We start from the raw sequence: 26,387 nt of genomic DNA, 5'->3' as shown, positions 1-26,387 counted from the left end.
GACAGCCAAAGGGACGGCTGCAGTGCTTTGAAAGGATTATGCTGAGCTCACTGATTTTCTCCTTTCAGCCATTTAAACAAAACGCTGGCAGTAACAGTTTCTGCTAGTTTCTATGATCTGTTTGCATTAACCTCGATGTTGAATCTGAGTTCACGTTTCCACAGCCCAGAGTGACTATATGTTTGTTCCAGGGTTGTTTTTGCTCACTGTAAAGGTTATATACAAATATAATTGGTAGAAATATTAATTTTCTACAGCAGGTCACCTTTGAAGTTGCCTGTTTAATATGATGGAACAAACAACTTTTAAATAAAACAACTTTGTGTTAAATAGTGTTTATCTTCTTCTTTTTAAAAAAAAATTCTGACACTTTATGACTTTGGTCCAGTTGGGCATCTCTATTGAGAGTAGTATTATGGCCTTTTCGTGACTCCCTAAGCCACCTATTGTGGGTTTAAGCCCACAGTTCAGTTTTACTGGGGAGGGTGTTGAAAAGGTGCTTGCATTGTGTTTTCCTGTTCTCTGGGTCCAGACTGCTGACGCATACCTAACATGCAGCACCTAAACATCTCACATTAGATTAGAAGCTCTGGAATATACTCACCACACAGTGGTGAAAATGTGAACTGCAGAATACAGGACACGGATCGGGTAACTGCACACACAACATAAACTTTTGAAGCTGCTCATATAAAAAATGGGCCAACTTCCTTGAAGTTATGTTTATATATATATATATATATATATAAAAACAGGCTTTTGTTATGAGAAGTTGGGATCATCACTGACATCTTTCATCAACAAACTATAATCTTATAGCAATAGTTTATCTAGCCCACGAACTTCACTGAGGTGAACTACAGTACTTGTGACCTTTGGGTAGTTCCTTCTAGTAAACAAAGAAGATGGAAAGCCCCTGAATTTCCCTTTTAAAGGCTAGAGAAAAGTTGAGTGCAGTTCTGTGAAAAGCCTGACACTATGACGTGATTAATCCATTATTTCACATTTCATAGAACTTGGATCATGGGATATAAAGATTTTTCAGAGTTCTTTTTAATGCAGTACTTACAGATGGACTTTTAATTGCTGCAAATCTCTTAGCACTGACCCTTAAAAGACCCCTTCCTTATGAAGCTCAATTTAAGAACTATGGTACGTTTGCAGTCTTTGTTCTGCGTGAAAATACTTTTGAAGAGCAAATTGGAGTAACTTAATACAATTCTTTGAGCTTTGCCATCGCTCCAGCAAAAACAAAACCTATTGAGAACTTTGTTCTTAAAAGGAAAGCTTTATAACATGCTGACTCACACGGCAAAAGTCTCAATATTAATAAAGCTGAACTTGCATATATTAGTGCAGTCTTCCATCATTTACAATGGAACTGTTAGGAAGGCAAGACTATGGCCACTATGGGCAAGAGAACAATTACAGTGACCAGTAAAGTTTATTAGAAATTAATAGCCAAACTCCCACAATATAAGACAAAGAAAGAATTCAACACATGTTGAATCAAACAAACCTCCAATCATAGTTCTGTTGTATATGATAAACATTTATAATCTATACGGGATTAAACCATTTGTGTGACTTTGTTAACTACACAGGATCTCTGCCGTCACCTCGGAATATCTGTAAGAAAATTAATTTTGATGATTCATATAACAGCATAAAGAAACTCATCTTTGCAAAGGCATGACTACGTGGAACAACAGCAGCACTCCACTACCATAACCTCAACACAAGCTGTTAAGTTGCACAAGCATGTTTATTTTAAGTGCTGAAACATATTTTTAAAAAAAGTTATTGTTAAATATTTGTAGATGTTGGCATACATTTGAAAAACCCATTACAAGCAGAACTCCTGCCTCTTAAATTAACAAAGAAAATATGTGCAATTTACAATACAAACATTAAAGGGGAAAATCTGTTATTAAAAAATCTACTTTTTTGGAAAATAGGCATTTTTGAGGTTTTTTTTCTTTTCATTAGAAATCACAACGTTTAATACATAACCTGACATCGGCAAAAAAAAAGGAAAAAAAAAGAGACGGAGAGAAGTTGTAAGACATCAGTACATCCCATAACATCATCATTTAAGTCAATGAACAATAACATTTTCATTTGAACAGAATTGTCCATGCAAAACAAAACAGCAAAGCACAGCACTGTATGTTGCTATGGATTTCTGTGCATGTCTCCATCCAACAGTCACTCCCTGCCACTCCCTTCAGGGGTGTCGCTTTGGAAACTGCGTCGAGATTAGGTTCTTCTTCAACGTGGATGCCAACTCATGCCTAGTCTCCCTCTTCAACAAACTTAGAACTCACTTTGTTAACTACTGAGGTGGCATCCATATTCAACTACTCAAGATCAGGCATTTCTGAAAGAGAAAGTTAAAAACATGATCTAAGTATGAAATTTAATTTTTATGGCTATGGTCATTACAAAAAAAGTCTATGGGCTTTTTGGATAAAGTGGATCGTTAAAGAAACTAATAAACAATTTCTGATATACCAAATGTGTGTTAGTGCTATGAATTATGGGATTTCTTTATCATGGTTGCTGTTAATTCTCTTATTATTGCTGTTTTCTAACTGTCTGAGAAAAGCGTAACCAGGGACAAGATCTGCAAATTAGCTGTGGCTGAAAGTCTTATGTACATTGCATTAGTTGCATTTTGTTTAAACGCAGCAATCTTAACATGTATAAAAACAAAAACATTGAATAAATAAAAATTTATTCTATTAAATAAAATCTCATAACTTGTGACTTTTTCCCCACACGTGTAATTTCTTACTCAAATTATTCCATAATTAATCATCTGTTTTGACACTTTTTCGCACTGCCAGGCATTATCAGAGTTTTGGGACTCGTGTGATCTAGTGACTACAGATTATAAATCACAACAGAGCCCTTTCAGATCGCTACGTACTTTCATCATCGCTGTCTGCAGACTCATGCTGCAAAAAAAAGGAAAAAACAATTAAAATTATGTGTAACACCTGTTATATAAAATTTAAATGCCAAATTACAGTTGTACTATAGCTATATAAAACAAACAAATATTATACCTCCTCATCTGCTCCATCTAAATCTGGTAGATCATCCCCACCCATGCTATTCATCATCTGGAGGAAGGTGCAGGACACAAATCAACATGTCAGTTTAGCTGAACATAGTCAAACAATGAGCAGACTGTGCATGTTTGACACACTTACCTCTGAGAATTTATCAAAACTTGACAAGTCCTCATCTGAGTCATCTTCCCAGTCTTTCCAATTATTGAAATCCACACTTAGCCAGTTGCACTAAAAGCAAGTAGATTAAAATGTTTTGGTTAGGCAAAGTTTAAAATTCAGTCACTTTATAATTTTGATATTTACTTAGGTATTTTTTTTAAAACAGAACAATGCTCGGGGTAATGTGGAAATGGTTTCAAACTGTTTGTGCAACAGAGAGCTTACTGTTTATAATACAGTCCTTCATAGCGGAGCAGATGAAACTGTGGAGTCATTTTATTTTATTTTATTTTTAAACAGTAAGTTGCAAGTTGTAAAATACTTAATAAAAGTGCAACCTGATGGAGACAAACCCCTATCTACTTCCTTTTTCTTAATTCTTTTTATTGAATGAAAGATGAACAACCTGATTCTCCCAAAAATGTCATTCACTCTTAAACCTACTTCCATTAAAAAAAAAAAAAAAAAAATTACATATGCATTACATGCTCCACCTTTCAACTTAAACCCTGATCTTACCTCTTTGAGGGTCAATGTAACTGACAATGTTAACAACAAGGTAATGATGTATACTATGAGATTTTGATGTATTCTGAGTTTTTGTAAATGTTATACTGCTGAGAGTTACCTTTGCCTTGTCTTTGGTAAGTCTTGGCCATGACTTCCCAGGCTCTGCTTTTCGTAAACAACACAACACAGACCTGTCAGTGCGTCTGTGTTTGGATTCCTGTATATCAGAAGGAGAAACTGGTGAAGGTTTCCTAACAATGGTACGCAGGGTCCAACCTGAACTGTCTGCACAAGTTAAAAACTTACTTTAGGGTCAATCTCCCCAAAAAGCTCCACTGTATTCTGGTGTTTGATATCATCTGTTCCACTGACACAGCTGTAAGATGAAATGAAACTTTTTTTAAAGACACTTTTAGCAAACAGGGTTTTAACAATGTCATCATTTAATATGCTAACAATGCAAATTACCTGAAAGTGAATTTGGACTTGTCAAAGATTACTTGCACATCTTTACTGTCCTCCATGCAAAACTCTATAAAGACAGACTCTCGTCTGTCATACCACTTGGCTGCTGCAGGCTGCCTATACACCAAGAACAAAAATGAAAAATGAACATTAAGACAATCCAAAACAACCAATGCATCTCTCTGATCTCATATTTCCACTGCCTAGTGTGGGCATTATAAGATCATGGCCCACGTGTATAGAGTGCAGTACCCACACACTGTGGAATTGAGAAAGGCGTAACTCATTCATTGAAATGAGCACATAGGCCTCCCAAACGCCCTCTTTATCCGTCCTATACTAATACTTATTGTCCAATAAAAAGTTTACAATATCTTTTAAGCCAAACTATGCACTTGTTGAGATATATATCTATATCGGAGGTACAATTAGATTATCGCACTTGAAAGGTTTCGGGTAATACTACCATAATCCGCCATTGCTAGATGTGAACCACACTGAGGCCATTGTTTCACAGGGTTAAGAGAAGAATGTCTTGCAATCACATTTAAAGTGAAAGTGCGTGTTAGCTTACGTTAGCTTAAAGTGAATACCCCGGAGCGTGACATCATGCTTTTCCACTCTTAGCATTACCCTTGTCATGTTCATTGACATTAGCATGCTAGCTAACGATGACTGAGCTGTTGTCAGGTCCATAAACAATGCAAGATCACGTTTAGGAGTTTGAGACAGGATTGTGCAAAAATACAGTAGATTGATGGAAAGTTGTAGCCTGTGGCGTTAACGAAGAGTTGTGCCTTTTTGTCTCGGCAACAGTGTTAAGTACGGCTGAACTGCTGAGGCTAACTCGTGTGCTAGCTCACTTAGCTAGTATGAGGTGGGTGATCCGCACTAACAAGTAACTAGTTGGTTACCAGGTAAACACGGTAAATCAAGACTTACATATTCACTGTTTTAGCAATTTAAGCTCCCTCGAAGAACCACGGTATTCACACTGTTGTCTGGCAGTAGTGCCCGGCAAAAATGACTACTGACAACTAAACAGTTAACTCGGGTTTACAACATATGCACTGGTGTCTCTGGAAATATCGCGTGTTTTTCACGTTCTCTCGTGACGTCCGGTATTTGGAACGTGAGCACGGTGTTCGGCAGATCGAAGCCGCCGGAGATTATTCTAGAAAGAGTATACTCATGGAACCAGAGCAGTGAAAGAGCTCCACCACCTGAATAATGTCGTCCTACCTGATGGCGAGCGAGGACACTTCATACTTTTATGAGTTTTACAACTCGATGAAAGCAGGCTTCCTTGAGTTCTACAGTAATAGGATAACTGGGTCACTATGAAAACTAATTGATTGTTGTAACTGGGCGAGCTGCTCAAGGTGCAAACCAGTGCTTTCACTGTCACTTTAAACTTTACAGCAATTACTGCTTTGAGTTCACACGTCGTAGTAGTAGCTGACCATTTCTGGCACAACCATAAACTGTATATAAAAGATGGACATGGCCCATTGTTTATTTAAGGGCCATTTTACACCCTCTGTGTGGTGCTGCTGGCACTGGACAACAGAGGTGACATTTAAGTTAAGATAACCTTTATAAGATAAGATAACCTTTATTAGTCCCACACGTGGGAAATTTGTTTTGTCACAGCAGGAAGTGGACAGTGCAAAAGTTATGAGGCAAAAATTAGAATACAATAAGAATAAATACAGTACACAACTGTACAGAATAGAATAAAATAAAATACTATATACAGTAGAATAAAATAAAATAAATATACAATAAGATAAAAATAGAATACAAATACAAATACTATATACAACTGAGTAAAAATACAACGATGACAGAAAGGATTATTGCACTTAGTATTATTGCATATGTATGGATGTGTGTGCTTGATCAGTTAAAGTCTTTGTTGTGGAGTCTGACAGCAGTGGGGAGGAAAGACCTGCGAAATCTCTCCGTCCCACACCGTGGGTGCCGCAGTCTCCCACTGAAGGAGCTGCTCAGTGCTGTCACAGTCTGCTGCATGGTGTCACGTCTGCTGTCGGTAGCTGCCATTTCTGTAGGTCATGCGCCGTTTTTTTTTTTTTGTTTTTTTTTTACATGGTAGGCTGTACTGCTGTCACTGCCATACATGCCAACCCTCCTGATTTACTGGAATTTCAGTACCCCTCCCGAAAATCTCCCGTAGCCACCATTCTCCCGATTTTCTCCCGATTTTCCACCTGGACAACAAAATTGAAAAACCATATCCCAGATTGGCCCAGCCAATTCCAGTTTCCAACAATGGCTACTACTACTGCAGCTACTTAGTTTTAATATTACTCTTATTACTCTTTCTGGGTCGCAAATAAACTTTTAACATATTTTCTGGCGAGAATGTGGCTGTGTAAACTTCAAATATCTGAGCCGGCGAGAACAGCGAACTCCCGGCACATCGTTTTCAAACCCCTGCGGTCTTTCGCAGTTATATCATGTTTAACTCAGGTTAAACATGATATATAAGTCACTTAAATAACTTAAACATGTTATTGTTTAGCTTTTGTCAGTGTTTTAATTGTTCGTGAGTAAATCGGTTTGTCTGAGATTAAAGTTATTAGATTAGATTAGATTAGATTAAATAAAACTTTATTAATCCCTCAGGAGGGTTCCTCCGGGGCTTTTCACACAGCTGAATAAAACAGAAAACGGATTAAACAGAAGTGTGAAATGGTCGAGAATTTACGCCAGCGTCTGGTTATATTTTAGATAGCAAGGAGCAGACGGCAGAGTTTCACTCCACCAAGAGAGCTCATGACGTAACTCTGAAGGCTAGACCGACCCATTTCACAGTTGCTCACTTAGACCGCGAAGGGCGTGTCCGCCGGACAATAATAACACTGACATTTAACTTATTTTATCTGATAAATAAACACTGTAAAATTCAAGTTTTTTGTAAATATATGTATACTCCCATCCCCCCCCAAATGTCTCAAGGTTGAACAAAAACTTGAACTGCAATTTTCTTTGCTTCTGGTTTTGACTTCTTCTGCTCCTATATCAGTGCTGATGTGGAGGTATTGTCTGAGTGGCTACATGTATCATTCAGGAGAGTACTTTGGTTACCTGTGCTGTAACGGCATAAATAGAAGTGACTCTGTGATAATGTTACCGGCCATGCACGAAGCAACCAATGCACTGGGTATATTGGCGGCAGTTATTTGAGTTTTTTTTTTTAATTTCAAGTTATTTTCTTACAAGTTTGAGTTAGTGAGTAAAAAATAACTTGAAACTATATAGAAACTGTATAGCAGTCTAGTAAAATAAATCTCGGGTCCCTTCATATGTGACCTATAGAAGCTTGTTTGTTCAACTGAAAAACAATTGCCATGGATAAGTCAAAAATTTGGGATACTACCTCAAAATATCGACTTACTAACTCAGAATTGTGAGAATATAACCTAAAATTTTGAGTTATCTCAACATTTTGAGATAACATTAAAGTTAAACTTAGCTCTGCCAATCAAAATGTTTCTTTTTCCCTCACTGGTGTAAACAAGCTTCCATGCAGTGGATTCTCCCTCCTGCTGGTCATTACAAATAATGCAGGGTTTTAGACTGGAAAGCTTCATTCTTATTTTATATGCCTTCATCAAGCGATGATGTTCTATAGCATATAGCTGTAAATCCTTAAAGTAGAAAGTGTTCTACAGGCAAAATTGACCTCTCAGTAAAAAAACAAAAACATAAAAGTGAATAAGGGAATAAAAGCTACTCCCTTATTCACAAGGTGTCACTAGGCATGTTTGATTTGGTAGATTATTTTTTATGCTGGATGACCTTCCTAATGCAGCCCCCACTTAATTTCACCTGCTTGCTTCATTAAGAATGATTGTTTGAGTGCCATCAATTTGCAGCCAATTTTGGTACAGTGCGATTAACGGGACGCAAACCACCTCTCAGGAGAGGTTCACTGCAAATGCTTTGCTCATGTTTGCAAACGTTGGATAGAAATGGAGTCTTCACACAAAGTACTCCTCCCGTCATGCTACAATACACACAAAAGACTCATACACAAAGTTAAAATATGAGCAAAAATTTTTTTTTGAAGGAGTGAATGTAGTGACGCCTATCTTACTACAAAACAGACAAGAAATGGCCGAGATACAGTGGTGGAAACCAAAGCATCTAGCTTCACAGCTTGCTCGATAGATGACTTTCTAGCATTGTCCTTGGCTATGAATCATAGTGAAGCACAACTTTTTAGGCCCATGGGAATAGAGGGTGTCATATGCACCTGCTACTTCTGTGTTTTTCTTCTAGTGGCTTTCTTTGTAAACTAAAGCACTTAAGCTCACAGAAAATCACATGAAAACTGACAGAAGGCCATCGGGGGATGTAATCAGTGGCTAGCTGATGTCACTTTGGGAGCTGCTTCAAGCAGTTGTACTTGAACAGGAGAGGAGAGAGGCAGTATTGCCAGTATGAGGCTTGGCAGCTGCCAGAAAAAACACAAATAGAACAAAAGCCAGTGGATGGAAAGAAGAGGACAACACAGTCATATGAGTGTTCACTGAGGACGGAGCCACAGATGACACTGATGATAACGGGTAGAATAACAATGCCTGCAGCTTCTGAATGCGTGGGATAGAAGCAGTGAAGTTAGGTAGTTAATATTTGAAAGGGGAGCTATGTGAATCAGACAGTAATGGCGCATTTTGCATGCCTCATGTATTCTGCTGAAGGGTATAGGTTACTGGTGACAGTACAGTCCTTCATTCACTCCAGCTTATTAAGGTGTGGTAGACTATGAACAGCTGATTCCATGGATCTAATAGGAGGCAGTGCAAAGAAGGAGGGATTGCTGTATGAAGTTTTTACTGAATGTACACTCATTTGTCAGTTTTTTTGTATTAGGCTTTAACAAAAGTAATCTGGTTCTTAGCAGGTCTTAAAATTGGGTAAAAACATTGTCATATAAACAACAAAATATATCATATTACACTATGTCATTATTTATTTAACAAAGGTTAAGGTAGTGTGTGAAAAAGTAAGCACACTATTACTGTTTCCATAAGAATTAAAAGTGTAAGTAGCAGCTTGGTGCTGCTAATAAATGCACTTGACAAATTGATCACCTTTAAATGTGAGCGCCTCTGTAAAAGCAGAGGTTTGGGCATTTTTCTGGTGTGGAGCATTCACGTGTTTGTTTACACAATTCTAAGGATGCAAGGTGTCAGCAATGATCTTAAGCAACTGCTGCTTCCCATCAGCCTAGGAGGGGTTATAAGACCATTTTCAAACAATCTAAAGTTCATTATTCTACAGTGTGAAAGATTATTCACAAGTGGAAAACACCCAAGACAGTTAACAATCTTCCCAGGAAGTTCCAGCAACTTCACCTCAAAGTCATATGATGCAATGCTCAGATAAATTGCAAAAACCCCAAGTGCTACTCAGACTCTATTTGCAGGTTAAATGTTCGCGACAGTACAATTAGAAAAATACGGAGGTTTGCAAAATTACACCTGAATAAACCACAAGACTTCGAGAACAATGTCTTTTGGGCCGGAGAGACCAAAGTGGAGAGGTTTGACCAAAATGGCCTAAAGCACAACGTTGGGAGAAAACCAAACATAGCATATTAGCACAAACGTCTCATACCAACTTTCAAGCATGGTTGTTGAGGTGCTTTTATTTTGCAACCACACGACCTGCACACCTTGCACTCATTAAGGCAACAATGGGGGAGTTCATGGTATACCAAAATGCAAATCTGTCCGCCTGACGGCTAAAGTCTTGCCAAAATTCAGTCATGCCTCATGCAGCTGCACTACAGAATTTCACTTGGTTGAAGTCTGGATTTTGACAGAGCCACTAAAGCATCTTGATTATCTTTTTTTTCTCTTTCCCAGCCATGTTGTAGATGTGCTGCTGTGCTTGGACTCATTGTTCTGTTGCATGACCCAATTTTGGGCAAGCTTAAACCACAAACCTCAATGAACTGAAGCAGTATTGTAAAAACGAGAGGGCATAAATTCATCTGTAACTATGCGAGAGACTGAAAAAACATCTGACAGTAAACTTCAAGTCATTTCTACCAGCCGTGATCTACAAGGTACTGAGTTCATCTGTGTTTTTCACACAGTGCTTCTGCATGTTGGCATAGTTTTGTTAAATAATGGCACAGTATAATATGTCATGGATTGCTGTCTATCTGAAGTTGTATTTATCTAGTTTTGAGACCTGTAAGTGGATGATGAAATTGATGATGAAATGTAAGGGACAGGATGTACTTTATTTTGTAGATTGATAGAGTAGACACTATCAACACTTTCAATTCAATATTGCAATTTTTTTCATCTACCTAAAGCTATTTTGTGAGTTAATGATTTTTAAAGAAATGATGATCTAACAATAGTTTGTTGCTTATCTTTCTAGTTTTTCTGCCAGATAATAAGCCATAATTTGTTTTTTTGTGAGTTTTAAAGCCAGTTTCTTTCTTTTTTACAGTCCTGATCGCCTTTAATGGCCTGACAAGTATGTTGCAAAAAATGGTTGAATGTGCTTTAGATGTAATTAATGTAAAAACAAACAAACAAACAAAACAAAACGTTATTTTAAAGCTGTGCACAGTAAGATGGTGCACATTAAATCTCTGAACAATGTAAACAGTCATAGAGGGTTTTGATTCTTCTTCTTCTGGCTGCTTCCATAATCACCGTATCTCTAGCATCTTATTGTGTCCACTCCTTCACTGCATTCATTAATCTTTTCTGTGGTCTTTGTCTTTTCCTTCTACAAGATAGCCTACCTTCCAAACACACTTCCCCTTCTCTCCTTCTTTTGTCTTGCCAACATTAGCACAGTTTTCAGTGTCATTGTTAACCAAGGCTCCAACCAATCCAGCATGGGAATCTCATTCTTGATTTGGCAATGATTTTTATGTCAGATGCCTTCCTGCCACAACCCTCTTCATTTATCCGGGCTTTGGACCAGCACTGGCTTGTGGCCCCCCATGGCTGGATTTATAGAGGGCTTAGATTACTTTTTCATAATGGTTTGGTAATTCTGCTGTAGTCTATCATTTATGTATTATTCTTCAGAGCAATAAAGTATCTGTGTCATTCTCCGAGACAATTTTCATGAAGAAAGCATTAAAATGACACGTGTAATACTAAAAACCCTTTTGAGATTTAATATTGCAGAAATAAAAGGCCAGGTGCACAAAGCTTGGAGCTGCCCCAGTCTCAGTGAATAATGACCCATTAGTCACTGTGCTCAAAGGCATGGTGTCTTCAGCAAGATATGACTATATTTTAAACATATAAATCTCATCTTGTCTTAAAAAGAAATTAAAAAGCAAAGGCGGTCACTATCGCAGTACAGTTTAAGGGCGATGGTTTTAAGAACTGTTTGCATTACTTTGCTTCATGATGCTCTGTTTCGCTGCTGTAGCAGCAGTTGGACAGTGAACAAAACAAAACCTTCCAACCTCTTTAGATGGTGGTACACCTTGGACGGGTAGCCATTATCGCAGATATTCACCTGAAGCAGTTTGTGGAAATTTAGACAAAGAAGGAAGCAGCTGACATGTTTTTTCTATTTTTTATTTTTATTAAACTTATATTAGAATTTTTGTTTCACTGAAAGCCTTTTTCGTGAACTGTGCACCATACATCAGTCTGGAGAAGGATCTTTATGCCCTTGCGTCCACTGTTGTTTTAAGTGGAAGATGAAAACTTACTTCAACTTTTAAATCAACATTTATTTGAAAATGTGAAGTATCGTATGTGTAGATCTGTAAACGTGTGTTAGTGTCTCGTGTGACTTCATTTTATTGAAAGCACACATATCATAATTCATTCATTCATTATTCATTCATACACAAACCTACATAAAGTGAAAAGAAGAAGGATAGAGACTGTGATATTGTAAAAACACTGCATTTCTTAAGCACATTGCTTGTTCCTTTTTAACAGGGGTGGGAATTAATTAATGAGAAACTGAGACTGATGCAGAGGGCTGAACCAAAAGGCTAAATTCAGTTCTGCTCAATATTAATTTGATCTCTTTACAAGCTTTTTAGTGCAGACCTCCACAATAGTCCCAGTTTCTCAAGGATCGTATGTATTCCTGTCACACAGGAAAAATCTTTAAAGTCAGAAGTTTACTTGTGATCTGTTTGATGGAGTCAATGGAGCTATCTATTTCAGAAAGATAGAACGCCAAGAAACAGAACTAATATACAAATTAGCTTAAAGAAAACAAGTAAAAATTATATAGAATAAGAGAAATGTCAAAGGGCTCACTTTTATTGGTTAATAATATTGAGCTGTATTTTATAAGACATATTTAGGCTTAAAGGAAACCTTTATTATCACAGTGAATAGGAAACTGATGTTTTCTATTCCTGTTCTACGAACAGACACTGATTGATGCCTATAGACTCAATAGCTGTTTAATTGATAAATTGGCAAGAAAGTGTTGTAATGAAAATGAACAGATGTTTAATGTGGTGTATCTCCTCAGTCATCTCTGCGAGCAGTGAGTTGCCTTATCTTTTCCTCTCTGTGAGGGCTAATAATTCCTTTAACAGGCTCCGTGTTGCTGCCTCATTAAGGACAGAGTAAATTCATGACAGGATGATGGCGGATTACTGTCATCTCCCATTAATGCAACCCTGATCTCAGATCTTGGTTATTGTTCAGAAAAATTATAAACACAGGCAAGTAAAAGAAAAACGTGTAACCTTATTATAAGCACAAGAGAAGGGATTTTTTTAATTAATGTTTTGATATTGGTAATAAAATAGCTGCTCTAATAAGCACATTATTAAATATGATCTATTTGCCATTTATTCTCGTAGATAAAAAAATATAAACAAATGAAGGATGGCTCAAGACTTTTGCATTGTTTAGTAACCACAGGATGAATAGTAAATGATAACCATGTTCCAAATAATATATTGTTACTGGTGCATATGCTTACTACATTGTTTTTCTAACCCTGTGTTAGCCCTGGCAACCTGTCCAGTGTGCATCCGAATTCTTACCCTATCCTCCCCCAAGACCCTAAACTGGATAAGATATCCAGTTAGATTAGATAGATAAGTAGACAGATATCAGTATTGTTATTTGTAGTATACAGAACATTCTGAACTGTGACATTAATAAATAAATTATCACATAGAAGCTGTCATGCTCCATGTATTCTTCTGTTATCATAAAAGCTGATAATCATGACATTACAGAATGAATCACATACACACACACACCATTTGTCAGCCAATCACGTCAGCTTAGTGACGAGCTTCCTGGTCACATTTTCTCGTAGGTCCTAGTTTCCTTAATAATGTTTGCTGCCACGCGCTAAACAGAAAGGGCACGGTTACATTAGAAAGCTCAGACACAAGCGGGCAGAATGAAGAGGAGAAACAAATTATCTGACTGTAAAAGGCGGACACACGGCTAGTGTGCTCGGAGCCAGATAAGAAGAGCAACTACAAATGCTATTTACTCCGTGTTACGCCAAGGACGTATGAGGAAGGCAAACACAGGCGTGACTGACAAGAGGAGGCGCAGGGTTTGGGGAACGTCCGTTTTAAATCCTTCAGAGATGTGAATCATGTCTTGACTACAAAAAGATTAGCTTAACTGCAGCAGTACGTCAGATTTAACAACAACAATAACTAAGAACTACAACAACACAGGCCTCCTCCGATGGAGCTCAGTGCTCTTTAATCCAGCCAGAAACCTCCCTGACAGGCAGCGACGAGCTACGGCAAAGGGTGAGGTGTCGAAGTGATCGAGGTGGAGGGGTTGGTGTGGTGGAGACACTTAGGCTAGCTAAATGTTCAAGCTAAATGTGTGCGAGGCTAAGCTAATGTTGCGATATCGCTGCCGCCGCGGTGGAGAATGTCTCAGTGTAAATATCGGCGAGCAGCTGTGATTACGTTTATTCCAGTGCTTCAGTCTCTTCCTCTCTTTCTCTGTTCAACAGGACGCTTTATTCGCGATTGAAGGAATTTATGGGATCACAAGGTAACCCTTTCACCACAAAACAAGTGTCACTCTCAAGTGTTTTTGTTGCGTGTGGCCCCCGCTGTCAGTGGGCTTCCCCCCCCCTCGTGTTGTCGCGCGTGTGACGGGATTAAGTTTCCCTTGTTTACAGTCTGAATTTGGGAACAGCTGATACGTCTTCAGCAGTGCCGCGACGCTGTTATGTTTCTTTCTGAATCCGCTGCAAATAGACGTAGATTAATTTCTCATGCACAGATACACTGCAGGCAAAACACAGCGAGTGCTATGGTGGTTTTATGTGCGTGTGCCTGAGCGCCTAAATTATATAGAAAAGCACAAAACAGCACAGGTGAAAAGACTCCTGCGGCCATGTCTCATTAAAAGATGAATGCTTATGAAAAAGCAACACTTTTTGTTTGAACTTGCTTCTGCTGCTCAAACACTGATGACTTTCATGTGCCTCTCTGTGCAGTTTCCTCTGATGAGATGAGTGTGAGTGCTGGCCAGGGCAGTGATGAGGTGCTGGTTTCACAGGCAGTGTGGGATTACCTGACTGCAGCTGGGCGGCCCTGGCTCATTGACTTCCAGCACAAGCAGGGGATGAGTGCTGGTATCATTAGGCGAGGAGAGAGGGGGGGCTGCTGTGCTGTTCGGCTGCAGCCGGTGGAAGGCTCGAGGAGCGTCGGGGCTGGTGTGATGGATGGACCCATCTCCAGCGAGACGCGAAAAGCTTTCATTGACTTATGCCGTTGTGCCCGCAAAGAAATGAGCAAACAGGAGGGGGGATCCAAGAGGAAGAGGGCTCTGCTGCCCTGTGTGGGAGTCCTGGAGCAGAACGGAGAGGGGAGCCTGCTCCAGCCTCCACCTCCCCAGCCTCGGCGCTCCCAGAGACAGCAGCAGAGGTTAAAGAAGCCTGTTGACGAGGAGGCGTGCGTCATGCTCCACGAGGCTGCCCAGAGGAAAGATGTGGACTCCAGCATGGCTTCCCACGGTGAAACCGAGGACAGTAATACTTGCTCGATCTGCATGGGGGACATAGTGGAGAAGACTACCCTGGAAAAATGTGGCCATTCTTTCTGTCGCTGTTGCCTGGATCAAGCCTTTAAAGTGAAGAAAGCGTGTCCCGTCTGTCGGCTGGTGTATGGGCAGCTGATTGGGAATCAGCCTGCCAATGGCTCGATGATTGTAGAACGAGATCCTGATCTGGAGCTTCCTGGCCATGAAGGCTATGGGTGTATCTGCATCATCTACAGCTTCCCTCCTGGCTTACAGTCGGTGAGTAGATGTGGACAGTAGATGCAACTCAGGGGAAAAAGTTTTAGTAATCATTTGTGTGTGTGTAAAGAAATTTGTTGGACTTATAATTCAGATTGTTAAACATTGTTAATCATTAGAATTCCAGTGAATAATTAAGAATAGGAGTGTATTTATGTAAGAGAGTCTTACTTTGGCATAAAAGAAACCATATTGCACATATGATGACAGTCTCTCTCCTCAGTTTGACTGCGTATATTTACTCTTTCTGTCATGACTGATGTCTCGCTGTTTGACTTTAATGACCTTTAATGTAGCCACAAATTTACAGTTTCCAGAGGGAAGTTCATTAACCTTAAAAGGTTATTCTAAGGATGCAGGATAATCTACATAATAAGGGTCATAATCTCTCCAAAGCCTGTCACGCTAGATTGCATTCAGCTTTTCTGTGTCTTACTGTGTAAACGTCAAACTTGAGCTGAGAAAACATCTGTTGACAACGAAAGTTGGTTTCCACACAGTAGGAAATTTAAACAAGTGTCAATGTCGGAATTCCCCTGAAAAAATAAACTGCACTTTTGTGGGGTTTACCTTCCCAGGAAACAGACGCCAAGTAGAAGGGGTAGAATGTGCCACAGGTGCCTTATCTCTTATCAAATTAAGGTTTAAGATTGTCTTTATTGTTTCCTAAAATCTCTCCTGGATTGAAGAAACTGTCAAAATTACAAAGTAGCTGTAATAGATTATATAAAAAACACATTCCTGCTGTGTGAAATATGGCTAAAAATACAAGACCTGGATGTGTAGCAGTGCCCCAGAACTGAGGCATTTGATTGTTTAAAGCCATTTATGCGTTTATAAGCTCATCACACTTTAACTCTTAATAGCCAGAACATCCCAACCCGGGTGTGCGGTACCCAGGAACAGACCGTGTGGCCTACCTCCCTGACAGCCCTGAGGGGAACCGTGTGCTGGGCCTGCTACGCCGGGCCTTTGAACAGCGCCTTATCTTCACCATCGGTACCTCCATGACTACGGGCATGCAAAACGTCATCACCTGGAATGACATTCACCACAAGACCTCAATATGGGGCGGGCCACGCTGGTATGTACTCACTTTCAGCTGGAGGTGAACAGTTAGTGACGCATCTCATCCATGTTCTTGACAGAGATGTGCTGTCAGTTGTTGCCACTATTACTTGAGCTTGAACTCATACCGGCACAGTGATGGCTTTTTATTCCTTCTTACAGTTTCGGCTATCCTGACCCCACGTACTTGGTGCGAGTGACAGAGGAGCTCAGAGAGAAGGGCATCACAGCGGACTGATGGCAGGAAAGCGACAGGCTCTTCCAGGATTTTGTAGGACTTTCTGATTGTCCTTGCGGTGGACATGACTCAGCTCCAGGTTTTGCTCTTGAGACTGCCCGTCTCTTAAAAGATGACTGAAGACAAAGACCTCAGCAAACAGGAGTCTAATGCTGCAGCAGAGCCCATATCATTCCACTAGTTCACTTCCTCAGTTTGCTCATTTTCAGTTTATCCCAGTGCTACACGTGGAAGAAAATACTCGGGAGTGCAGTGCATCCTTGTATTACAGCTTCCACTGTTGGCAGCAGGGACTGATTTGTGACGCACATATTTAAGAGCATTGTGATTTGTTGGAATTCATGGTACTTAATATTGTTTAGGAAATCTTAAGTTTAATGTTAACGTTTATGTTATATTAATGTGTATTTCTTCTCTGGGGATCATCTTATTTCTTATATAAGCAGACATATTTTGTTGAATTGCCCCCCCTCCCCCCCAGAAATGTTTGTTGAGTTGTTACTAATTCCACGTTATAAGGTCAGTACATGGCTCATGTCGCAAGGATAGCACTGCTTCTATAAACTGAATTAATTTTCTGAAGATGTTGCAATCTAAAGCACTCACAGGCACTTTGGTAAGGAAGTATGTTTTTCACTTAAGTAGAAATAACGGTTTTTGCTTCCTCTTTTGAGAGTGCTCGGGGCAAACCCCTACAAAGTGGCTACAAGGTGATGTCAATTGCTTCATTCGTGTGTCTTCTTCACCCTTCATTCATTTTCGCTTAAACAGGAAGAATGTTAAATGATGTCTCATAGCAGCACCTTTTTAACTTGCATTTGGACTTCCCACTGGGTTTTTCCCATTGGTCACGCTGGTTATTTCAAGATGTCTCCCAAGTGTTGAACCCATTACATCAGTTGTAAGTAATGTGCTACTCTGATTACCAGATTTATGACGATGTCAAATATCAAGGGCATATAGACCAGTTAAACCAAATCGTAGGCACAAAAGCTCTTTAAATATCCATGCCTCTGTTCCTGTCAAACTGGGAGGTTTGCCTGCTAATCTTCTCATTTAAAATGAGGTAACTGTTTTCAATTAATTTATCTAAATAAGTACTCTAAAATACACGGTGGAGAGAGAGAAAAAAGAAATTGTGCGAGAACAATAATTCTAATTTAGGCTGGGATATTGATCTCATTTTGTTGTGCCTTTCTTACATTGATTTTTTGATTTAAAAAAAAAAAATCAAGCATGATGTTCCTGATGGATAGTACATAGGTTTGGGCTTATTTTGATGTTAGTTAATAGGCAAGCAGCATTATGTTTGTAGCTATACTATCTGGCTTTCAGTGCAAATGCTACACAGCTCATGAAGATATGTATACTAACGCTAATAATGTTATTAGCTTCACCATAAACATTCTTGTACTCCAAATGCTGGAAAACCCCTCAGAACCGATCAGTCTATATGTGTGAAAGTGATTTGCTAAGTGCAGTAACTTGCTTGGCTAGCGGCCACTTTAGTTAATTTAGGTCAGATCCGTTCATCAGATACTTTCATTTTGTTGTCATTCCCTTTATTTTAGTTAAGGGACCAACTGAGATATTTTTGGGACACAGGATTGTAGTTTACTAAAGCTACTGTGCAAACATTTCTATGCATTACACAACTAAGGAGGAGCCCGAGGAGAGGCGATAAGTGTGAGAAGTGACATGTATTACACATTGATTGTGAAGGAAACGTTTGAGTTATGCTTTTCTAATTGTGTTGACTCTTGTACTTTGTTCAAAATAATGTGCTTTACATTTTAATACTTGAATAAAGAGTTATGTTTGGATATTCACTGTCGACCCTAAATAAAAAAGATGCGTCATAGGCAACTTGATCTCAAGCTAGTGATGATTTGTTAGGCACGAGTCCAGATTACTGCCTCTAATCATGCTTGTTATAGAAATTTTTTACAACCCCTGGAAACCAAACTTCTATCCTCTTTATACCATCTAATGCTTTAATAGTGGCACTGCTTTAAAAACACTTCTACAACTTGATTGGCTATTTTTTCAGTTGCGGTTGTTTGAATATTGAACTTCACTGTAGTGAAGTTGAACATGTACACAGTCCTCAGTGAAAAACACTTGTAGGTATCCTATAATTTCACAAATAAGAACCGCAGTTTACAAGAGGATAAGCACAATGGTTATACCAGTATTATCAACTTGTAAAAGGAAGAATTACATAATGGATCCCCACTGGTAGCTGTATGCATTTTAACTTTATGGCTCAGCAGTCATTCAACAACTTAGTGTTTGGCTGAATGAGTAATCAGAGTTCACCACCTGTTTGAGTGCATTTTGAATCTTTTTTCTGCAGAACATGAATTGCTTTTGGAAAAAGCTGAATTGCAACCTGTCTTTCAGTTATGAAACAGTCAGATACTAAAGTTGTAAATTCAAACTAATTCTTACAAATACTGTATAATAACTTTGTAACTAAGTACCTGCGGTCTTTACAGACACGCTTTCACTCTAGTAGTTATACAAAGGCACTTGCTACTGGGGTGTGTGCATTGCAGCAGTGTTTAGATGGGTAGACCCAAAGACTTGTAAGTAAAGCACTGCATTGTAATGTGACCAAAGCTGACTTCCTGTTTAGTGGTTTTCTAATATTATTGTGGATAATTGGGGTATATTGATGCAGGCCTATACATTATTTGTATTTTTATTTTACAAGCTTTACCATGTAACCAGATGTCTGTGAGGTTGCATGACAGGACCCCAGACAGCCCACTTAGATGCACTCAACATTGCAATACAATACTTATTTTCAGAACACCATGCTTTTGCTTGTGACCCCCCCCCCCCCCCCCCCCCCCCCCCCCCATCTTATATCATAGATTAAAATACAATTGTGATTGATAGGTATATATTCATCTTTCAGTGGACCTAAGTAATTAGAGCAGGGATATACGCTTAATATATCCAAATTGGATCAGTGTAGCCCAAACTGTCTCTGAGTAACTGAGATAGGTGGAAAAACATGTCTCAACTGTCCCCACTCATCTTTTATACATTTTTATTTTATTTTTTTTTAACTGAAAGGTGAGCCATGGTATGTCAGAATAGGACTGGGCTAGAGTAAAAGGCAGTCTACAGTATTGCCTCTTCAAAGTAGAACAGAGAACAGTTGTATATTATTATGCTAATCTTATACAGTAAAGTTCATCACTGCGATAATATTCTATTAAAAATGTGCCTTTTGGTGTCAATGTCAGTGAAAGTGATAAATTATGATTAGGTTCTTTAGCACAGGGTCCCGAGTTTGCATCACTTCCTAGTACATGGCCGTGCATCATCCAGTTGAGACGAAGCACACGCACTTTCGTCATTCGTCCTCATTTCTACGTCACAAATCTATCTGCGTTCATACGGGAGAAAATGGAAAATTCATTGAACAACCAGCAGCTTGTTCTTAAAATAATTATTTATTAACTTATTATTAATTTTTTTTTTTAAACAGCCATTTGCATGGAAAAAATTCAGGGGGAGAGAGGACTTCTCTCCCATCAGTGTGCATTATGGGATCCAGGCGGAAGTAACTCCTAGCATTATTATTTTATACTGGTCGGAAAGCTCGTATCCCAGGTCCCCAGACTGTCACATTTCATTTGCATGCGTAGTGTCTGCCTTTTACATGTGTTCAATAGCGTGTGTCAGTGTGCGACATACGCTTCATGTTAAATATATGTCCACTAGAGGTCAGTGTTGCCTCTCTGGATTAATATTGATAAAATGGATGCTGTGGGGGGTTGTATGGTATCGCCTGTAGTGAAAAAATACAAAATATAAATTGCTCACATTGTTTTATGGTGACATTGGAATGTTTTGGGAAGTGTATTTTCTGCATGCTTATGTGGCAGCTACTGCAGAGAGTTTATATTAGCTGCCCACAACTTGGTTGTATAGGAACTAAAGCATGACAGCAACATCCTGTGAATGTTTTATTATTTACCACCAAAATTAGACTGTAATAATGTTTTTAATAATGTGCTCTAATGCTATTTATAACTTTTAATTATTAATGATCATGGCCAGACTCTGCCAGGCATATTATCTAGGATAACTTTTTTTTTTTTTTTTTTTTTTTAATATTCCTGATTTCTGATTATATTCAGTGAAATGCACTCAGGGGTGATTTGTGACGGAAGGATAGCAGCAAGAATGAAAGGGAGATGTATGGTTTGGAGACAATGGTGCTGACAAAAAAGACAGGAGGCCAAGTTGGAGGTACCAGAGCAGAAGATTTTCATTGGGGGCGACCAGATCGGGTTGAGCAGTTTAGAGACAAAGTTAGAGAAAGGGAGGCTGAGATGGTTTGGGCATGTGCAGAGGAGTGGAGGGGGAAAAGAGAAAGCTCCCAGAGGTGTTTCTAACACTGCCGCATTTTACCACTGTCACTGTGCATGTTTGCATAAGTGGGCCATAGGCACAGTGCAGTAAAAAAGTGTCCCCCCACTTCCTGATTTATGTTTTGCATATTTGTAACACGAATCTGTTTCAGATCATCAAACAAATTTTAATATTAAGGAAAGATAACCTGAGTAAAGACATCAGGAGCATTTTCCCTTAATAAATGATGTCATTGTTTAAAAATTGTATTCAAAAATAAAAGTTATGTGATAATCTCAATACTGTAAGTGTGACCAATATGCAAAAATAAATATGGGAGATAATATGTTTTCACAGCCCTGTATCCTATGCCCTACTCATGTTAACATGCATCAGAATATAAACGCCCCAAAAAAGTAAAACACTGATGTTTTTGTGATATGGAATTTTAAGTTTGAAATAATAATCTAAATGCTGTAAGTTAAATGCATTTATGCATTTTATATATTGTATTTTTTCTTACTCCTTTGGCAAATTAATCAGACTAAAAAAAAGGAGAGAGAAACTTACTTTAGGTATGCAGTTCCACAGGTTTGTGAACAAGTGGGAGACCGCTGGATATTTTATGAGGGAAGAGGGAGAGGAGTGAGGGTATGTGGTGTTGTTGGAGGGAAGAGAATACAGGAAGATGCAGAAGAGGGCATCATTTAACGTGCTGATTCTTTCCCTGTTTTAAAGACATAGCTTCCTGGCTTTTACCCCTCTGGTCCACTAGAGGGTAACACTCTTCTCAGAGAAGGCTGAGCGATGGCGTCTGCTTGGTATGCAGCATGCCCACGGTCCTGCAGCACCCGCTTCATTGCCCAAGATCAGTGAGTGGAGCCGAGCATCTGCTACATTTATTAACTCTGTTTCTGCTGGGCATGGGGGCAGTTTTACCCACAGCAGCTGGCATTTTACATTTGACATAAAGTGGGGATATCACCTTGTGTTTGACCACACTGACCCCACAGTCTCTGGTGGGAGTGTAAATACTGTTGAAGCTGAGTGGTGGTAGTTACACGAGGAGATGACACGGCTCTGTCAAAAGGTTAAAGACAAAACAAACAAACAAACAAAAAACAGAAGAGATCATTTCTGGGATGTTCTTTTTAATCGCACTATTTTGTTTACAGTGCCATCTGTTGTCACATATTAAAAGGAAAACTAATGTCCAAGCAATCATTAGCAAAAACAAATTAAAACAAATAGCAAAATATAAGGTTTTACATATGAATATATATTTTTGTTGTCTGACCAGGGGATGTTTGGTCTAAAGCAAGAGTCCATAAAGAACACGGATGGACAACATCATCAGCAAAATCAATAATAAATCCCAATTTCACAATACAAATCCCAGTTGTCCAGATTTGCCTTTCACTGGTCTGACCAGCTCCCATTCACCAAGTACAAATATTCACCTGGTCTTTTTCCCAGTAGAAATACTTAGTTGAGGAAATACATTAACCTTTATTCCTGTGAGAAAGAGGGAAGATGTAATGAGGTGGAATTACTGGGCTTGGCCTCTTTAACGCTTTGCTGTAAGTGTCTGGGGGCATTTCTGTGGCCTAGGATCTCAGGGCATCTGCTGCTCTCACAAAGCAGACCAGGACCCATCTGCTCAAACTTCCCTACCATCCCTACCTCACTTCTCTTCATCTCTCCCACAATTAATCTGTGAAATCCATACAGTTTTCTCCATCATTATTCTTTTAATCATTTTATTCTTTTAGTTTATATATATATAGATATTTATTTCCACACGCTTACTGAAAATGTGTGCATTTCATTTTGTATTGATTATTATTACATCTATGCATTGCCTGTTACATAGTAACAAGCATTTTTTTGGTATTACTATATACAAGCTGGGAAACTAACTTGTATGTGAGAATGACTAGTCTATACAGGCAGCAATATGCACTGAAAATAAAACAAACATGTCTACTGCAGTGTTTGTTTTCAGTTCAGTGGATGTAACCTACATTTTAACGTGGAGTATTCCATGTGAATAAATTTCATAAGAAGCCATCCTCCCGACATAATGCCTCCAGGCTGTGCTGTTTAAATGTAAAGTGTGTTGTTGCTTAAACTGAAACAAAGTGCCACAGACCCTCCAGTTTTTGTTTTAGTGAGGTTACTGGAGCAGGTTTTATATTAAAAATGAATGATTATTTGTCCCTCTCTACAGGTATTTCCCATCCCCGTCAGTCCATCTGGTCCATCTGGGCATCACAGAATAGGGGATGCTGCAGAAATGTAATGATAGCTATAAATATGTGTCAGTAATTTTGCAGAGCAATATTGTGAATGGACTAAAAATCCATTAATATAAATACAGACTGGCAAGAGTTATTATAAAATGAATTGGTAACTGAAAATAAGCTCTACACAGTTGTATTAGGACAACTTGATTTAAATTTTTTTTGCCTCTTCAAGACACTGAAAGTAACACCAAGACTGCTGATTCCATGTCCATGACTAGACTGCAGCTCAGGGAGGCATCTAGAAGGTGTTTATATCCATTAGATGAGAGATGTGCAGCTTTTCTTGCACTAGACATGATAAGAAAACCACTATGTGACAATGCATAGCTGTTGTTTCTGCCCTTTCTCCCCACTGTGCTCCTTAATTAGAGTGTCTGTGACTGTGGGGAGAACCCTGGCACATCGCCTGCCTGTCTGCTTGCCTGCCTGCCCATCCTCTCAGCCTCTGGTGCTAGCCACCCAATCACAGAGCTACCTGTGCAGAGTACCCTATTCTGCTTCCCCCTTCACTTTAATAAGGATCTTCCCCAGATGTAACCTTTTGAAGCTATATTTTCATATCTTCTACCAGTTTTGTCTTTTAGTGCCAAAATTGACAGAGATAAAGATTTAAATAGTAAAGGTTTTTTTAAAACAGAAATTCTATACTCAAATTACAAAACACCAACAATGAAATCTGAGTGTGTTTGCGTATGTTAGGTAAATGGACAGGAGGAGGCTGAGGAGGCATCTGTCTCCACACACACTCTTTGTGCGACAGAATGTCATCCCACACTGCTGACACGCTCATTCACTGTGCCTCGGGCTCTTTGCTTAAGAACAGCAAAGTGAAGGTGGGTGTGTGGGTGCTTGTGCTTCTGCACCTTTTGTCTGCGCGCCCTTCACTGTGTCTGTGCATACAGTATGAACAGATATACACCCATGAATGCACGAGCATTTGTGTGTGTACAAACCACGAGACACATTCTTACATTTTGTTTTCTGATTTACTGTCAGGGTTACATGACGTTTTGCATGCCTGTATTGGCAGAACAGATCCTGCGCTTTTAAAAAAGTAACTCTGACAGATTTACTGACTTACTTCACTGACGGGACACAACAGCAGCGCTGGCACCAGTTGGGGTCTTTGGCTGGGCGTCAACGTCACAGATTGAAGGAACTGCTCAAGCTGTTCTTCATTAGCAACAGCTGAGTTTGACTGAGATACAGGAATACAGCTCCATCATCTGCCCTCTGTTAGAGAAGTTTAAACATGGCTCAGTAATCACTTCTCCAAGCGGAGTTGTTCAGGATCTATTCTTATTCATTAAACTGCAATGACTGGCTGTACAATGAATGGGAAGTATTCATCTGAAGCCAAGCAAAGTAAGTACAGCCTTGGATATATACTTTCAAGGCACATTAAGGAATATCACAGCCTTTTGTTGCCCTTCCTGTCTGAATACTCAGCCTTGGCCATTCATTCTCAGACTGCTTCATGTAACACTGGTAAGCTTTGGCTGTCATGACAACTAATATGACCTTTCTATCATTTTACAAACAGCAATCTTAACCAAGGCGTGACTTTCTTTTGAACATGTGCAACAGCTGATTGGAGCTTTTGGCACATTAATGGAAAAATTGGATCCGCTCGTGACAAAAACTGGCATTCACCATTGTGGAGACTCTGACCCCATCTTGTCTCCACAGGTGTTAAAAGACTCAGAGGTATTTTGGGTTTCATTACATTTTAATTAGAGTTTGTGTCCAGATGGATCTAAACTGAATGTAACCCACACTCAGACTTTGGAGTCGTGCATCTTAATTCACAAAAAAACCCTCAGTTTGGCTTTCAACAACTTCAAAAAGTGACTGGAGAGTATAGTTTGTAAAATGCACCCGGGGGTAAGAGCGAAACATGTGTATGGATTTAATCACATATATTTACATTTGTAGACTGCAGTAGTACAATTAAAGTAATTAGAGCTAGCTTGTTTTCCAGAGAACTGCCAGACTGCGGTGTGATGATTGCAAAAAGAATCGAGATTAACCACAATCCTATGGACAAGCTGTTCAGGCTTCACAAATTAAATATATACGCTCTAAATATAAACATGGACTTGCTCAAGAAAAAAAAAAGACTGTGCTTGCACAACTGTATTTATATTGTGCCAAAGTGTAGGCTGCTGCAGCTGAGTCCAGTCGACTGTGGGCCACACAATGATTTCATCTGCTCATAAGTCATGTAACGCTTTCTTGTACTGTAAGTCCTCGGTGTGCATCCGTGCAGAGATCTGATGGAGATCCAAAGCAGGTGAGAACTATCAGACACTAATTGGTGGTTTTCAAAGGTTCAGTTTGGGAATATAAGAAAATCCTTGCGGTTATGAAGCAGGAAACTTATTTCACCTGCGGTTTGTTGACGTAGAGATGTCACACATTAAGAGGGCTCGGCAGGAGTTCTTACAATTAGCAAAGCGAACAGCTGCTTCTTAGAGCAACAAACAGCTCGCTCAGCAGTTCAAGTGTTGAATCAGAGCAAACAGAAAAATTAATCGTGTGAGATAATTATAGCAAGTGCTGCTGTGCTCCTATTACAGCATGCGTTCCTAGAATGCATACATCATGTAAGAAGCATTCTGAGTCTTATAAAACAAGCATATTTTTTAAATCCACAATAGAACTGCAAACAGTGCTTGTCTTGTTATAGACTGCCAACGATCCCATGAAATAACAGTGTGGCAAGATTCACTAGTAAACATGGCATTCACTAACAAGTCCTTCTAACACTGTGTAACCCAAAAGCAAACACACGTTAAGGACCAGAAAGATTTACTAGCATGAAAATATTTGTTTTTTTACATTTCAAGCAATATGTTTGTGAAGTGACAGTAATTACACGCAACAGTAGTTAAACACAATGATCTAT

At 39.1% G+C, this 26,387-nt stretch overlaps 2 protein-coding genes across 3 annotated transcripts; one reads left to right on the top strand and one right to left on the bottom strand.

Annotated features, from left to right (window-relative positions):
- Positions 1-1,425: 1,425 nt before the first annotated feature.
- Positions 1,426-5,325, bottom strand: ptges3a (prostaglandin E synthase 3a (cytosolic)). Its single transcript, XM_086277917.1, has 8 exons — positions 5,157-5,325; positions 4,218-4,331; positions 4,056-4,125; positions 3,868-3,966; positions 3,219-3,308; positions 3,072-3,128; positions 2,933-2,960; positions 1,426-2,380 (listed from the first exon to the last, which is right to left on the bottom strand). Coding segments are annotated over exons 1-8 (480 nt in total). The 5' UTR covers positions 5,159-5,325; the 3' UTR covers positions 1,426-2,360.
- An 8,190-nt stretch (positions 5,326-13,515) lies between these two features.
- Positions 13,516-18,631, top strand: dtx3 (deltex E3 ubiquitin ligase 3). 2 transcript variants are annotated; one of them, XM_086278080.1, is made up of 5 exons: positions 13,516-13,989; positions 14,202-14,242; positions 14,694-15,496; positions 16,363-16,580; positions 16,727-18,631. In XM_086278080.1, the coding sequence occupies exons 2-5, from the start codon at positions 14,230-14,232 to the stop codon at positions 16,800-16,802; spliced, it is 1,110 nt and encodes a 369-aa protein (XP_086134206.1). In that variant the 5' UTR covers positions 13,516-13,989; positions 14,202-14,229; the 3' UTR covers positions 16,803-18,631. The 2 variants fall into 2 exon arrangements, with proteins under 2 accessions (XP_086134206.1, XP_086134207.1); XM_086278081.1 differs by lacking the exon at positions 14,202-14,242.
- The last annotated feature ends 7,756 nt before the right edge of the window (positions 18,632-26,387 follow it).

Source organism: Aulonocara sp. 'chitande type north' Nkhata Bay, linkage group LG20, assembly GCF_057382095.1.
Source record: "Aulonocara sp. 'chitande type north' Nkhata Bay isolate Kocher_YH1m ecotype deep benthic linkage group LG20, A_spYH_male_GT1.1, whole genome shotgun sequence".
NCBI classification, from domain to species: domain Eukaryota; kingdom Metazoa; phylum Chordata; class Actinopteri; order Cichliformes; family Cichlidae; genus Aulonocara; species Aulonocara sp. 'chitande type north' Nkhata Bay.
The sequence above is the reverse complement of the archived record's forward strand: the minus strand, read 5'-3'. Positions and strand labels throughout refer to the sequence as shown.